At 41.0% G+C, this 14,885-nt stretch overlaps 1 protein-coding gene across 1 annotated transcript in view; it reads right to left on the bottom strand.

Annotated features, from left to right (window-relative positions):
• carm1 (coactivator-associated arginine methyltransferase 1) overlaps nucleotides 1-14,885 on the bottom strand; it is a 175,304-nt gene that overhangs the window by 102,604 nt on the left and 57,815 nt on the right. Inside the window, exons 4-7 of the mRNA XM_037689301.1 lie at nucleotides 13,748-13,852; nucleotides 8,373-8,483; nucleotides 5,830-6,007; nucleotides 4,303-4,393 (exon numbers count right to left, since the gene is read on the bottom strand). Of these exons, the coding sequence (XP_037545229.1) occupies nucleotides 4,303-4,393; nucleotides 5,830-6,007; nucleotides 8,373-8,483; nucleotides 13,748-13,852 (485 nt within the window). The remainder of the gene's footprint in view (nucleotides 1-4,302; nucleotides 4,394-5,829; nucleotides 6,008-8,372; nucleotides 8,484-13,747; nucleotides 13,853-14,885) is intronic.

The raw sequence follows: 14,885 nt of genomic DNA on the forward strand, positions 1-14,885 counted from the left end.
GACAAACTAGTGGTGGTGGTGGGTGTCTGGGGTTTCCCCACATGGAAATTTTGAATAAAATGAATGCCATTTCCTGCATTCTGGTGTATTTTAACGGATTGTTAAACATCTACGTTACCTACATATATAAAGACTTGATTCAATAACGATTTTAGAGACATCAACAAAATAAAGTCAGGTCCTCAGGACAGATTAAAAAATAGGGGAAATTATTGAGCATGCATCAGGATATTTTAGAGACACCTCGTTCAACTAGTGCTTTTTAGGAATGTGCGATATATACTGTCTAAATAAAGGTTGAATGAATACGGTACATGGTAGAAACAATAGACATTTAGCCTACGATAGAGATCTGTCTTCTACCGGCTAACCGCAGTAATGCTGTGTCTGATGTAAAATCAAAGTTGTCAGTTTAATCGTTACTTTTTTAGTTGAAGATAGTAAATGGACTGTACTTATATAGCACCTTTCTATCTTATTTCAAGACACTCAATGAGATACTCAAAGCACTTTCCACTACAATCTGTGTCCTCATTTAGCCATTCATACAGCTCTATACTAGATCTCTACAAAGCTAATTGAACAAATCGTTCTAAAGAGACTAATCAGAGCTTTATCACATTCATGCACTGGTGGGACACACATCAGAGGCAATGAGGGGTTCAGTGTCTTGCCCAGGGACACTTCGGCATGTGACTGCTGGTGGATTCGAACACCCAACTCTTGCATTGGAGGACGACTGCTCTAACCACTCAGCCACAGACGCCCCAAAAACTGTGCATAAGTGGAGTTAAAGTGTAAAATCAGAGTTATCAGTTTAATCATTAATTTTTTGCAGTTTGACTCCCATCACCCTTTGGAGCACAAGTTAGGAGTCATCAGGACTCTGTACCACAGAGCAGACAGCGTCCCCACTAGCTCAGGAGCCAGGCAGAAGGAGAAATCCCACATGTGGATATCCTAACTGGGCCTTCCTGAAAGCAGAGAAGAAACCCAAACAGGACTCCAGTCAGCCAACAGGTGGAAAGGAGGAACCCAGACCCAGACCAGTGGTCATTCCAGATGTTGAGGGAGTATCAGAGAAACTGAGACGTTTATTTTCTAAACATAACGTCCCAGTGGCTTTTAAACCCCAAAATACATTAAAGACTGGTTCATCCCAAAGATCCAGTCCCCCGGCACAAACAGAGCAATGTTGTGTATGTTGTTCAGTGTCAGGAGGGTGATCAGTCTTACATCGGGGAAACTAAACAGCCACAGGCCAAAAGGATGGACCAGCACAGAAGATCAACATCATCAGGCCAGGACTCTGCGGTCTACACTCATCTCCAGGCCAGCGGTCACTCTTTCAGGGATGAAGATGTTCACATCCTGGACAGAGAGGAACGATGGTTTGAGAGAGGAGTAAAGGAGGCCATCTTTGTGAAAAGAAATCGTCCATCATTAAACAGGGGTGGAGCCTCCGGGTTCAACTGTCCCCCTCTTACAATGCTGTGATTGCTAGTATCACTCAGCCCTCTGTGAACAGTAAACAGCCATCAGTGTGCTAATGATCCATTGTTAGGCTGATGGTCCTTCTTGAGCATGTGATCAGCTGGTTTTGGTTGTCAGCAGCAAACTGGTTGATCCACTCTGAGAAGGTGCTATTTAAGAGACTGAGCTGAATACAGCTCCTCAGACTGAGGAAGTCTTTCAGATGAGAGACGAAACGTTTCTACATTTTTTTTTTGTTCTTTTGCTTTGGTGTTTTTTTTTTTTTGAATGTCTAGAGGACCAGAATTAAACTTTTTTGGATTTTTCTACCTGGAATATTGAGCATGCATCTGGAGAAACCACTAACAATGAATTTAGAGGGGTGGGGGTTTAATGTTTTCTGATTTAGTGATAGACCTACTCATAACAGAAAATGACCTGGCACCATGCAGCATTCACAACACTAAATTACACTGTGCTAATAAGCAAGTGACAAAAGAAACAAAAACTTTTTTAGTCAGTTTTGTCAACCAGCATGTTATTATTAAAACTAAATCATTTACAGATTCCTTCCCACCTTGGTGCCACACTTTTTGCACTTCATATCTTTTATTCTCCTTTCCTTCACAATCCACTTGGAATAACATTTGTCTCCTTCTCCCATTGTTTTATTTCCACTATTCCTTTCCCATCACTGATTTTACCAATTTTACTTTCCAGAAAACTTGTGTTACTTGACTTCTTTCTCTTTAACATATATATATATATATATATATTTTCATTTACCCTTTATTTATCCAGGTAGTCTCATTGAGCCACGAGAACTCATTTTCAAGAGAGACCTGTTTAGGGAGCAGATGGGTGGTTAAGGGCCTTGCTCATGGGCCCAAAGTGGGGCGAATGATGGTGGGGGCAAGTGTTGGTGCATCACCTATCCCACCCACAATTTTGATGTTGTCGGGGCCAGGGTGTGAACCGGCGATCTTCGGATCACAGGCCCACCTCTCTAACCTCTGCGCCACCACTCCCCCATATTTCTCCTTCAAGTTATTCTCTAGAACACCATCAGCTGGACTTCTCAAATCTTAGGACAACATATTGCCGCGCACAATACAGACGTGCTAGCTAAGATGCTACGCTCTCCGTTTCCCTCACACATACTAAACACCCCCCACCCAACCCTCGAAAAATAACTCTTCAGATCTAGATTGTTCACGTAAATTACCAATTTTAGTTTAAAATTGGCGAATTTCGCCGAAAAACAAGTTTGCAGGTATGAAAAGAGATGAGTGCCCTGCCAAGGCAAGTAATGTAGGGGAAACACTGGATTACAGTTTATATTTTTACTCCTGCTTTTTTTCTTCTTCTTTCGGCTGCTCCCTTCTTCAGGGGTTGCCACAACAAACTAACTTGCATGAAGACCTGGCAATTGTTTTTATGCTGTATACTCTTCCTGACGCAACCACAGAGCTATCACAACCCTCTGTGTGGAGCAGAGAACTGCCATCTAGGGTGCCCAGGGGAGCAGAAGGTGGGGCTTGAGGACATTTGCTCAAGGGCCCAGAGTGGGGCAAATGAGGGTGGAGGAAGGTGTGGGTGCTTCATCTTTCCCACTCACATTTTTTTTAAATGTTGTTGGTCCAGGGAGTTGAACGGGCAACTTCCGGTCACAGACCCACCTTCTCTAACCTCTGCTCGACCACTCAGTTGAGTAGATCATGCTAAATAGAGCATCTAAAGTAGATAAAAATCATATAGAAAACATTCAGTAGTTGAAAATACAATAAATATACAACATGGGGGAGTGGTGGCGCAGAGGTTAGAGAAGATGTGCCTGTGATCGGAAAGTTGCTGGTTCAACTCCCGATACTGTCAACATCAAAATGTGAGTGGAAAAGGTGAAACACCCACACCTGCCTCCACCCCCCATTTGACCCACTCTGGGCTCCTGAGCAAGGCCCTCAGCCCCCACCATCTGCTCCCTAAACAGGTCTCTCTTGAAAATGTGTTCTCGTGACTCAATGAGACTACCTGGATAAATACAGGGTAAATGAAAATGAAAGATGTAGGTGAAGTTGAAAGAACATTAAATTTTAAAGAGTTGTGTTTCTCTTCTCTCTATAATGGCACAATGCCACTGTCTAAACTCTCATCAGTTCCGCACCACACCGCACCAGTTAAGGGCCTGCCTACTGCCGGTACCCAACCCCACCCATCCCGGCTTATGAGACCATCTTGTTTGACGTTCCAAATGAACTTCTCCGAGGTGATGATTTTGACGTAAGAAGACAGCAGTTGTTGACTGGCCAGCGGAGCTACGTCACTGAATGATCCGCCCAGCAAAACTGCAAACTACATATGAACCCCTCACTCTGATCGTGTTGACAGCAGCACCACAAGAAATGAGCACATTTACAGATACATTTCTGAGATAAAGGTGCAGCATGGCTATACCCGAACTTTTAAGCAGTGCCCGGGATAACCTAAAGAAATTGAAGTCCAATTATAGGGCGATTAAGGACCACAATGGGCAGAGTGGCTTGAACACAATGACCTGTTACGATACCGCCCACAGAGCGGGGAAATAAGTCAAAGTGGCAAATCACCTACACCAGAGAAGAACTGATAAGTCAAGAGCCGAATGGAGTCGCACTTACCAATGGAAAAGCTGCTTAAGTCTGAGAAAGAAACACTGACAATATGTTGAAGGTTCAGGGTTGTAAACAATGTTTCACACAGATTACATTCATCACCAGTATGTATATGTTTTCACGAGGAAGGGAGAACAGTTTTAGATTGGTACATGCGGTTCATTTTTTTCCACCTCACCAGAAGTTGGCTTTGGTGAACTGCTCCATATAGAGCTGTTCATCTGTGAAGGGGGCCAGGTGCACATCTCCAATGGTGGGGAACATTTTACCTAAAAACATCCACAATGAAAAACAGTCAGCACAGAACAATCAGCAGAATCAGAAAGGTTGTCCAATACCTCTTTTCCAAAGCACCTTTTCGGCAGGGTTCGACCAGGCTCGGTACGGTTCCAAGGCTTTTTTCACTGGCACTTTATTCGTGGAACAGGACCCTTTTTCAGTCCCTTTTTCTTTGGGGTTCCAACTGTGCCAAGCTTGCACCAAAAACTGACTTCAGAACACTGTCGGTCACTGATTGGTCAGGGGGTGGAGTCACTGTTGTTTCAGAAACTTTCAAAACAACCTGATCCGCCATTTGCAATAACCAACTCGGAGCAGCGGCTGGACCTATTGTTAAGAATTTAAAAACAATAATGACAACACCGTGATCTAATGCTGAAGTCCAGGTGCTTTTTGTGTTTGGTGACCAAAGACAAAATTCAGAGCAAGATAGATGGAGCTCTACCAGCCCCCCATGTCCCCTCCACTGGAACCTCAGAGCCCCCTCAGGGCCCCCCTATGGACCAAGATGGAAGCAGGTGCGGGGAGAGGGATGGATGGAGACGGTTGATGTTTCAAAGGTGGAAGTATGCAGACTGAGTAATATAATTGAGGTGAGAGTGAAAATAAGATTGTGTTGTCAAGAATGACACAGACTCTTAACATGAGGGGAGGGAGAAACCATGGACCTGCCAATGGTAAGGGAAAAACTGTTGACTTTAGATATGGTGAATTTGGTGCAGATGAGTAGAAACTCTGTTTTATCACTGTTTAATTTAAGAAAGTTAGATGTAAACCAGGATTTAATTTCAGCTAAGCAGGAAGTGAGGGAGGAAGGAGGAAGTGAAGAATTAGGTGCAGTGGATAAGAGGAGCTGGGTGTCGTCGGCAAAACAACGGAAGTGAATGTTAAATTTATGGAAGACATTGCCAAGGGGGAGAAGGTAGATGATGGTCTCTCCTCTTTGACGTTTGACAAAAAGACACAGACTGAGCAGAATGTTCAACAAAGCTTCGATAGCCTCCGTTTTGTTGCATATCTGTGCCTGAGATGACTTCTGCTGTGACTTGGCGCTATATAAATAAACTGAATTGAATTGAATATCTTTTCAGGGTCGTCTTCTAATATGTTTAGTGGTGGCTGGTAAATAGCTTAATGGAGCACTACTGCCACCAGATGGTAAGGTGCGTTGGATTCTAGACCTGCCCACTAGAACCGGTACTGAAGTATAATGAAAAAGCAACATGTACAAGGCTGAACCGAATTGAGCCGAGTCGACCCGTGCCGACCCGGTGCCATGGAAAAGGGGCACAAGTGAAGTCAGATTGATCTGAAGGCATAAAGACACCGGGCGGTGGCCCTAACAAAGACACCGGGCGGTGGCCCTGAGAACAACTCGGTTCAGATATTTTAAGACTTCAGGGGTTTTGTGTGTTTTGCTTCTTACCACTGGGCTTAAGGAACTTCTTGGCATGCAAGTAGCTCTCCAGCATGCGTTCATTGAATAGCATGTAGCCCATGGGCTCTGAGATGATGATGTCCACCTGCTCTGGCAACGTCACCTCCTCCACCTTCCCCGGGATGACCACTACACGCTCCCCCAGGCGGTTACTGTTCACCAGCAACTGCAAGGATGAGAAGCTTAAAACACTGAAAACAACAGGCTGTCAAAGTACAGAACATTCAGACTGAAATATAATAAATCAAACCTTATGATAAGTTTATGAACATTCTAGATGTTTTGTATAAAAATAAAAAAATTTGTGTGCAAAAAAAATTATATAAAGAAAGATACTGTTGATCAACCATGGATTACGAAAGGATTGAGAAATGCATGTAAAAAAAAGAATTATCTGTATTCATGTTTCTTGAAATCCAGAACACATGAGGCAGAAAATAAATATAAAAAGTACAAAAATAAATTAGTTGGGATCATAAGAAAACAAAAGAGGGAATATTATAGTGAGTTATTGCATAAAAGTAGTGGTGATGTGAAGGCAACATGGCGAGTAATGAACAGTGTTCTGAAAAAACATAAGGTTAGTACGAGTCTTTCTCAATATTTTGTGGAAAATAATGTGGAAATCCATGATGAAAATGAAATCGTAAATGGATTTAATAATTACTTTGTAAACGTTGGATCTAACCTTGCAAATACAATACCAAAAGTAGATAAAAATGTGAGTTATTTAATCAGTGATTGTGTAAACAGTATGTTTCTAAAGGGAACTGACAAAGAAGAAATAATGAAGGTAGTTAAAAAATTTACTGACAAAAGATCAAAAGACTGTGAAGACATGGATATGATGGTTGTAAAAGCAATAATAAGTCATGTTATTGAGCCATTTACATATATATGTAATTTGTCATTTTCAACAGGAATATTCCCAGACAGAATGATAATAGCTAAGGTAGTTCCTCTTTTTAAACATGGTGACAAATGTGTATTTAACAACTACAGACCTATATCTTTGTTGCCACAACTCTCAAAAATTCTAGAAAAATTATTTGTGACCAGATTTGACCTATTTCTTGATAAAAATAATATTTTAAGTAATAGTCAGTATGGGTTCAGATCAAAAAACTCAACATCCATGGCTCTTATGGAGTTGATGGAACAAGTTACTACAGCTATAGATCAAAAACAACATTGTATAAGTATATTTGTCGATCTAAAAAAAGCATTTGACACAATTGACTACACCATTCTGATTGATAAATTAAAAAAATATGGTATTAGAGGTCCAGCTTTGCAGTGGATATGTAGTTATTTAAAAGACAGAAAACAGTTTGTACAAATAGACGATTTAAGATCAAACCTAAACAGTATTTCATGTGGAGTGCCACAAGGCTCTGTACTTGGACATAAGTTGTTTATTTTGTATGTAAATGATTTGACGGAGGTGTCCAGTATCCTTTAATGTGTTCTCTTTGCTGATGATACCACTTTCTTTTATTTGGGTAAAGACTTGGAACAGATGTTTGAGTTGATGAAGATGGAGTTTGTCAAACTACAAAATTGGTTTAAATTAAACAAGTTATCATTGAACCTTGATAAAACTAATTATATGATATTTAGTAAAAAAAAGACAACTGTCGATGTTCCTTTTAGAGTTGATGGTGTTGAGATATGCAGAGTAGGTGCGGTGAAGTTTTTGGGTGTAATTATTGATGATAAACTGTCATAGAAACAGCACATAAATTCTGTAAAAACTAAAATATCTAAATCCACTGCAGTACTGTATAAAGTAAGGGACTTATTGAATGATAAAGCCTTGTATTTGCTGTATAATACAATTATAGTCCCGCATTTAATTTATTGTCTTGATGTTTGGGGAACAGCATGTAAAACTATAACGATGCCCATTTTTATTTTGCAGAAAAGAGCTATAAGAATTATCACAAGAAAGCATTATTGTCATCCATCTAGTATTTTATTTTATCAATTGAAATTACTGAAGTTTCATGATTTGGTTAACTATAATATTCTTTTAGTACTGTATAAAGCTCAGAACTACACACTACCTTCAAACATTCAAACGTATTTTGTAAAAAGGAAAAGTTGTTATAATCTTAAGGGAACAGACATTTTTGTTAAACCACAGTACAGAACCAGTTTAAAGGGGCGGTCTACTTGAATTCAGGGAATAGGTCTGTGGAATAGTTTGGAAAGCTATGTTAAAAAAGGAAAGTCATTGCCTATATTTAAGAAAATTATTAAGATTAAAATTTTGGAAAGATACATATAAATACGTAAAATTGTGATGAGTTAATTATTTTGTTATATTACTTATAGATGATTATTGTTTGAATTGATTGTTTGAATTGTTTTTGTTTTAAACAAGGGGCAGATATGATAAGATTTTTTTCTTCTTCTGCTACCTTTCATTTTATGACATGTTTTTTTTTTTATTTGGTTTCTAAATTGTTTTTGTGTTTTAAATATGAAATGAATAAAAACGACAAACAAACAAACAAAAACTCTTAAACCTCAGCATGCTGCGCCATGGTGCTGGCCTCCACAGCATAGACCTTCCTGGCTCCAGCTTGGGCAGCAAAGAATGACAGGATCCCCGAGCCACAGCCCACATCCAGCACCACCTGGTTCAAAGAGAACAACAACAGCTAAAGATAATACTCTAGCCCAACCGATATATCGGTAGGACCGATACTTTAGGCAGATATAAGGGATTGGGGGCATATTGGTATCGGTGATAATTGTCGCATTATGCGCAGTATAAACACTGTGAACAAGCTGTGTCCTTCCTTGCAAAAGGCGCAATTGTACAATGTATCCAGCAGAGGGCGCATACGGACTACTTTCAAGTCATGGCCGTTCACTTGAAACTTCACATTCAGCACAGAGGAAGCAGTTAGCAATACTATGTAGCGTATTTTGCTGAACAGAGCATGGCAAGTTTATTTTAACTGATCTGTAAAATAAAAATAAAACAACAGTAAATTCTCTTCAATCCTCCAACCCGCTTGTAATTAGCTACATGCCTCTCAAGTTAGCAAGCTAATGTTGAGAAAACCTAGCATAGGTTATCGCCTTGTAAAACTTTATCCAGAACAATAAAGCTAACGCAGAGGTAAAATATAGTCTTAGTAACGTTATCTTTGGCATCCTCACTGAAATGTGTTGTTTGTCTGAAATCTGCAAATCTGGGAGAAAAAAACTAAAAACTTGTTGCTGCAGTCAATACTACTGTATTTTCCAGTCTAAGCTCAGAGGTGACAGAGCTTTTGTTGTTCTTGATCCCAGGTTATGGAACAACTTACCCTTGAGTGTCAGACATCTCTTTTAAAAACACACTTTTATTATTTGGCTTTTAACATGTGATCCTATCTTTTATGGCATCTTAAAACACACCTGTCATGAAACTGGTATGTTTTTATGTTTGTGTATGCTTTGTATGTTTTTATTGTCTTAATTTATCTTTTTGTCTTATTGTACAACACTTTGGTCACCACTGCGGTTTTTAAAATGTGCTATAGAAATAAAGTTGATTGACTGATATAAACCACTAGATTTTCTCAGACTTTGTAAATGGACTGTACTTATATAGCGCCTTTCTATCTTACGGATATACTCAAAGCACTTTACACCACAATCTGTGTCCTCATTTACCCATTCATACAGCACTCTATTATATCTCTACAACACTAATTGAACAAAGCATTCTAAAGAGACTAATCAGAGCTTTATCACATTCATACACCAATGGGACACACATCGGAGGCAGTGAGGGGTTCAGTGTCTTGCCCAGGGACACTTCGGCATGTGACTGCTGGTGGATTCGAACCCCCAACTCTTGCATTGAAGGACGACTGCTCTAACCACTCAGCCACAGCCGCCCCAAACCCTGCAACTTATACAGTGCCGCAGCAATTATTATTTTTTGACTGGCTAACAAGTTTCCTGCTGCCAAAAACATTTAGCTTTGTCCCAGACACTCACATAGATGCCCAATACAGACCTCTCTTGGAAGCTGTCCGCATATTGCAGAGCGTTGCTCTGTGAACATATGACACTCATATTTTCTTCACATGCAGGGGAATCCCCACTCCTGTTCTCTCCTCCTCTCCCCTCACAGTTGAACCAATGAAATGTGGAGGGGACTGTTAGAGAAATTTGGTCAAAGGTTATGGAGTTATGGTAGAGCTGGGCAATATGGACCAAAATTAATATCTCAATATTTTTATGATAAATCGCGATATACAATATTTATATCGATATTTTTTCTTTACAGAAAGTAATAAAAATATATTTCTGAGTCAAAGCTTTGTAGTTGTCACACAGGTACATTTATTACCAAACAGCTATAACTCTACAAAATAAATGTCTAAAAATAATCTATTTACATATATTAGTTTATTTTTCATACATTTATTTACATATATTAAATAATAATCCTCTTCAGCTGAGGGCAGCTGTGGCTGAGAAGCTAGAGCAGTCGTCCTCCAATGGGAGAGTTGGGGGTTCGATTCCACCAGCAGTCATATGCCGAAGTGTCCATGGGTGAGACACTGAACCCTCATTGCCTCAGATGCATGTCCCATCGGTGTATGAATGTGATAAAGCTCTGATTATTCTTTGTAGAGATCTAGTAGAGTGCATGAATGGGTAAATGAAGGCACAGACTGTGTTGTAAAGAGCTTTGAGTGTCTTGATAAGATAGAAAGGAGCTGTATAAGTACAGTCCATTCAGCTGCGCCGCCTTCAAGTTAGTAAGCCTGTGTGAACTGCAGTAAAGTGAGCCTCCACTCAGAACCGCCAAGCTGCAGCTCCACGAGTTTTTACAGCCTGCTTCCTTGAAACAAACCACGGGTCAGAGCTCATTTAGCCATGCTGAGCCTTATGAGAGGAGCAGAGAGAGGTGGCGACATTAATAAATCAGCAGTTTATCATATCACCAAAGACACAGTCCCAGCCTCAGCTGTGGAACAAGATGACTAAAACGTTAGCCATCTTGTTAGCCGCTAAGGACAGTGTCTTAGCAATATGATAAACTGTCGACTTATTAATGTCGCCACCTCTCTCTGCTCCTCTCATAAGGCTCAGCATGGCTAAATGAGCTCTGACCCGCGGTTTGTTTCAAGGAAAGAAGCTGAAAAAACTCTTCGAGCTGCAGCTTCACGGTTCATACTCCACTCCGCTGTTTAAATAGTGAAAAAGATTTGTAGTTCCAACCTTTCGTCGGGACTATTTTCAGCATTGTCTACAGAAATAATTTTTCTGCCCCTCATCTGACAATCTAAATCTAAACTAGCTCTAAACGAATAGTCATTGTTTTGTTTTTCCTCAGCAGCAGCTGTGCTTTGTATCTGCTGTGTTTACTTGTTGTGCTAAACGTATCTGCCCACCTTCTGCAGAATCAGGAAGGAGGGGACGGCTGAGGGGCTGGGTTTGTGTTCAATGAGGGAGAAGGAGGGGGGCCGAGTGGAAGAATAAGACATCAGGAGGATTTTCAAGTATAAAATTATATTGTTTTATATCGAGATAGTCTCAACTTACATTGCAAAAGAATTATATCGACATTTTTAAAATATCAAGATATCACCCAGCTCTAGTAGTAAGGCTAATTGAATTCTGGACACGCCTCCAGAATCGGTCGTGAAAGTGTGGTGGAAACGCAACGTGTAACAAGCTTATCTGAGCAGAGCAGAGCTGAGTAGGAGCGGTGGAAAAGGGGCTTTATATAGCTGCACACTGCTCCACCTAGGTGTATCTCGCATGTGGTGGGTTAAATACAGAGCACACATTTCATCATTGTATAGAAACATATAATCTCCTGTTTTGTACCAAAACAACATCTCAGGACATCCTTGTAAAACAGATTAATAATCTCAATGGATTTCTTCCTGGTAAAATAAAAGTTTAAATAAAAAAAAAAAAACATACAATGCAGTGTTTCCCCTAGTTAACTTGCCATGGTGGGGTGCTCATCTCATCCATGATTTTTGTTGAGGGGGGTGACGGAGACATGTCTGAGCGCAGCTTGTACCAACAGTTTTTGAGCGAGGGCGGGTGTGGGAGGCATTCAGCATGAGAGAAGGGGCACCTTTAGCTTTTTAGCTAGAGCGCCTGAATTGCACACCACTAGCTTAGCGCAACACGTTTGAGCTGTGAGCTGTTTGTACAGAAACTTTTTGAGTGGTGGTGGTGGTGGGGGGGTGTCCATGAGAGAAGAGGCAACGTGAGCGCTGCCTTTAGCTTTTTAGCTAGAGCGCCTGTATTGCACGCTGCTAGCTTAGCGCTATGTCATTGCCAGGGGGTGGGGGGGTGAGTCGGTTTGGTAGGCGGGGTGCTCAGTTCTGTTGACGGGGTGGGGCACCCCACTTGTATAATGGTAGAAGAAACAATGCAATGATGACAATATATAGTCTTTCACTTTCAAAACATATCTGAACTTTAACAACAGCATGTTTATTTTTTTATTCCGAGTGTCTTACCGATGACATGGTTTTTTTAAAGCTCGTTTCGCATTACTGTATTTTGTTGAGTTTGAGCCATCAGAAAAACAAACAGTTTCTGAAAACTGAGCACTTGCACTTTACAGCCTACAGACTTACTACAGTAACATGACTCCCGCTTGGGCAAGAAACCCGTGAAACATCCTCTCTGTATCCCTCCTCCCAAACAGGCACATGGGAGCCCAGGTAGCTTTTGTCAAATGTGGGACATTTGGGTGTCCCGCCCCTCTTCATGCGGGACAGGACAGGGGGTCAAAATCCAGGACTGTTTAACCCAAATGGGGATGGTTGAAAACATGATCCCCCTCCCACCCCCACCCTTTCATTTAAACAAATGACGGAAATATGTTGAAAGGATGGAGAACCTTAATTCATGTCTATTTCACTTTATTGTCCAATGGAGAACCTCGAGGCGAGATCTGGAGACGATCTGGATCTGGAGTCCGAGACGAAAATAGTTTGTCTCGGACAAACGGAAATTGCTTATGTCGACCCCTACATCACATATCAGCATATCACCACTTATAACAGAGCTGTGCTACAGGACCATCAGGGGTGGGATGGCTTCATCCTTCCAGCTGCCTTGGTCCATTCAGAAATTCCACAGAGGCGGACAGAAAGCGTCAAAAAGTGACCTGTATGCTGTGCTAAAGTGTTAGAAGTTTAATCTTGCTGGACGCCCGATCTGGTCTACTCAATTATAACCTGGTTCGGAGCAGATCAGACCAGTCTCAGCTGCACACAACGAGCGATCCCAGGGTCAATACCCGATAAGGAGTCATTTTTTGTTTTTGCTTGCTTCCAACACTTAGATCTGTATATCACCCTAGTTATCCACCACCAGAAACAGATAAGACGGGTGAGGTTACACACAGTCACCCCACTGATACACTCTGATAGGCTGTACTCGCCCGGATGTGAAGGCGAAGCCAAGGGCCAACATAAGCTGGGGCATTCTGGGGTGTTCTGTACATGGGGCTTCCGGTTCCGGGTTACAAAGGGTCGGACGGACACCTCAGTGCTGAGCCTGTAATTTTTTTCTGCCTTAACGACATAAAACGGTAAAAAGAATTTACCTCTATTCATTTTACTGAGTTTGTGTGCGTTTCCTCTCCACCTGGGAACGAAAAGAACCGGAAGGGTGCTATGGTCGGACGGCCGACAAAAGAATGCACTGTTCAATATTCAAAGAAAAACTGAAGACACAGACAATTTCAGAGACAGCTTTTGCTTAAAATACACATCCTTATCCAGTAGCACTAAATTAAAAAAGATAGACAGGGAACATGTTCCATCAAGATATCCATCATGGATATCTTGAATAAACTAGACCTAATAAATGGACTTAATCACATCAACCATTCATCTGTTGAGTTGTAGGAGGTTACCTTGTCCTTGAAGTCAGTATGGTTCTGAAGAATAGCCCGTTGATAAGTCCCTGTTCGAACATAGTCCTGCATCATGTTTTGTTGCTGGGAGAGGTAGCCGTAAAACTGTTGGAAAAACAGAAACAGAAACTGGTTAAAAAATTATTATTTTTAAAAAACAGCTATACAAAAATATTAACTTCTGTATATCCTGATGCATGCTCAATAATCCAGGTAGATGAATCTAACAAGGTTGACTCAGGTCCTCTGGCCCCATAATATTGTTTGTTGAAAATTTTTTTTGTCTTTTATCCAAAAGACTTCTTTAGTCTGAGGAGCTGCAAAATAGTCTTCTAAATGGCATCTAATCATAGTGGATCAATCAGTTTGCTGGTGACAGCCAAAACTAGTTGTTCACATGCAAAGGGAGGATCATCAGCCCAACAATTGATCGTTAAGGCTCCAGCTCAATCAGTGGAGGTTCGCGCGTACCAGATGAGACTCAACGCGGACGCCCTCAAGGCATGTCCGTGGGAAGACCAATTTTTACGATAGTGTACGTGTACTCGGTGTCGCACAATAAACTGCCCGGCGACAGACTGTTTTGTATGCGACATCAATGTATTAAATTTCCCTTCTTCAAACCATCGAGTTGAAACGAGTTTGACAACCAGTTTAACAAGACTGTCAACAAGGAAGAGGGCCGGCAATGGAGGAGGGGGCGTACCAAACAGACCATCTTGTCACAAGCAGAACTGGTTTGTTCCACTTTGGAGTAAGCTGTTGGGGGAAGAATCAGTTTTGTGTTGTGTGTTTCCTTGACTGATGAAGCCATCTGGATTGAAGGCAAAACGTTTCAGCACAAAAAAAAAAAAAACTGTCCAGATGACCTGACTGAAAAATGTTGGATTGTATACCTGGATTATTGAGCATGGACTTTGCTGGATTCAGACTCTTCATCTATTTACTAAATGGGTCAAACTTTCTAGGTGCAAAGATGTAAATAAAAGTTCAAGTATGCTTATAAAGCTTTAGAGCGTGACGTCACTGTGTCCGGTGGCCAATTGGGTAGGATCCACCATGTTTATTGTCCTCAATATTTGCTGTCAGTAACAAGCTTTCTCGCTGACTTTTTTTTTTTTTTTTTTTTTTTTTTTTT

This window comes from Nematolebias whitei, chromosome 15 (genome assembly GCF_014905685.2).
Source record: "Nematolebias whitei isolate Nwh7 chromosome 15, NemWhi1, whole genome shotgun sequence".
Lineage (NCBI taxonomy): Eukaryota > Metazoa > Chordata > Actinopteri > Cyprinodontiformes > Rivulidae > Nematolebias > Nematolebias whitei.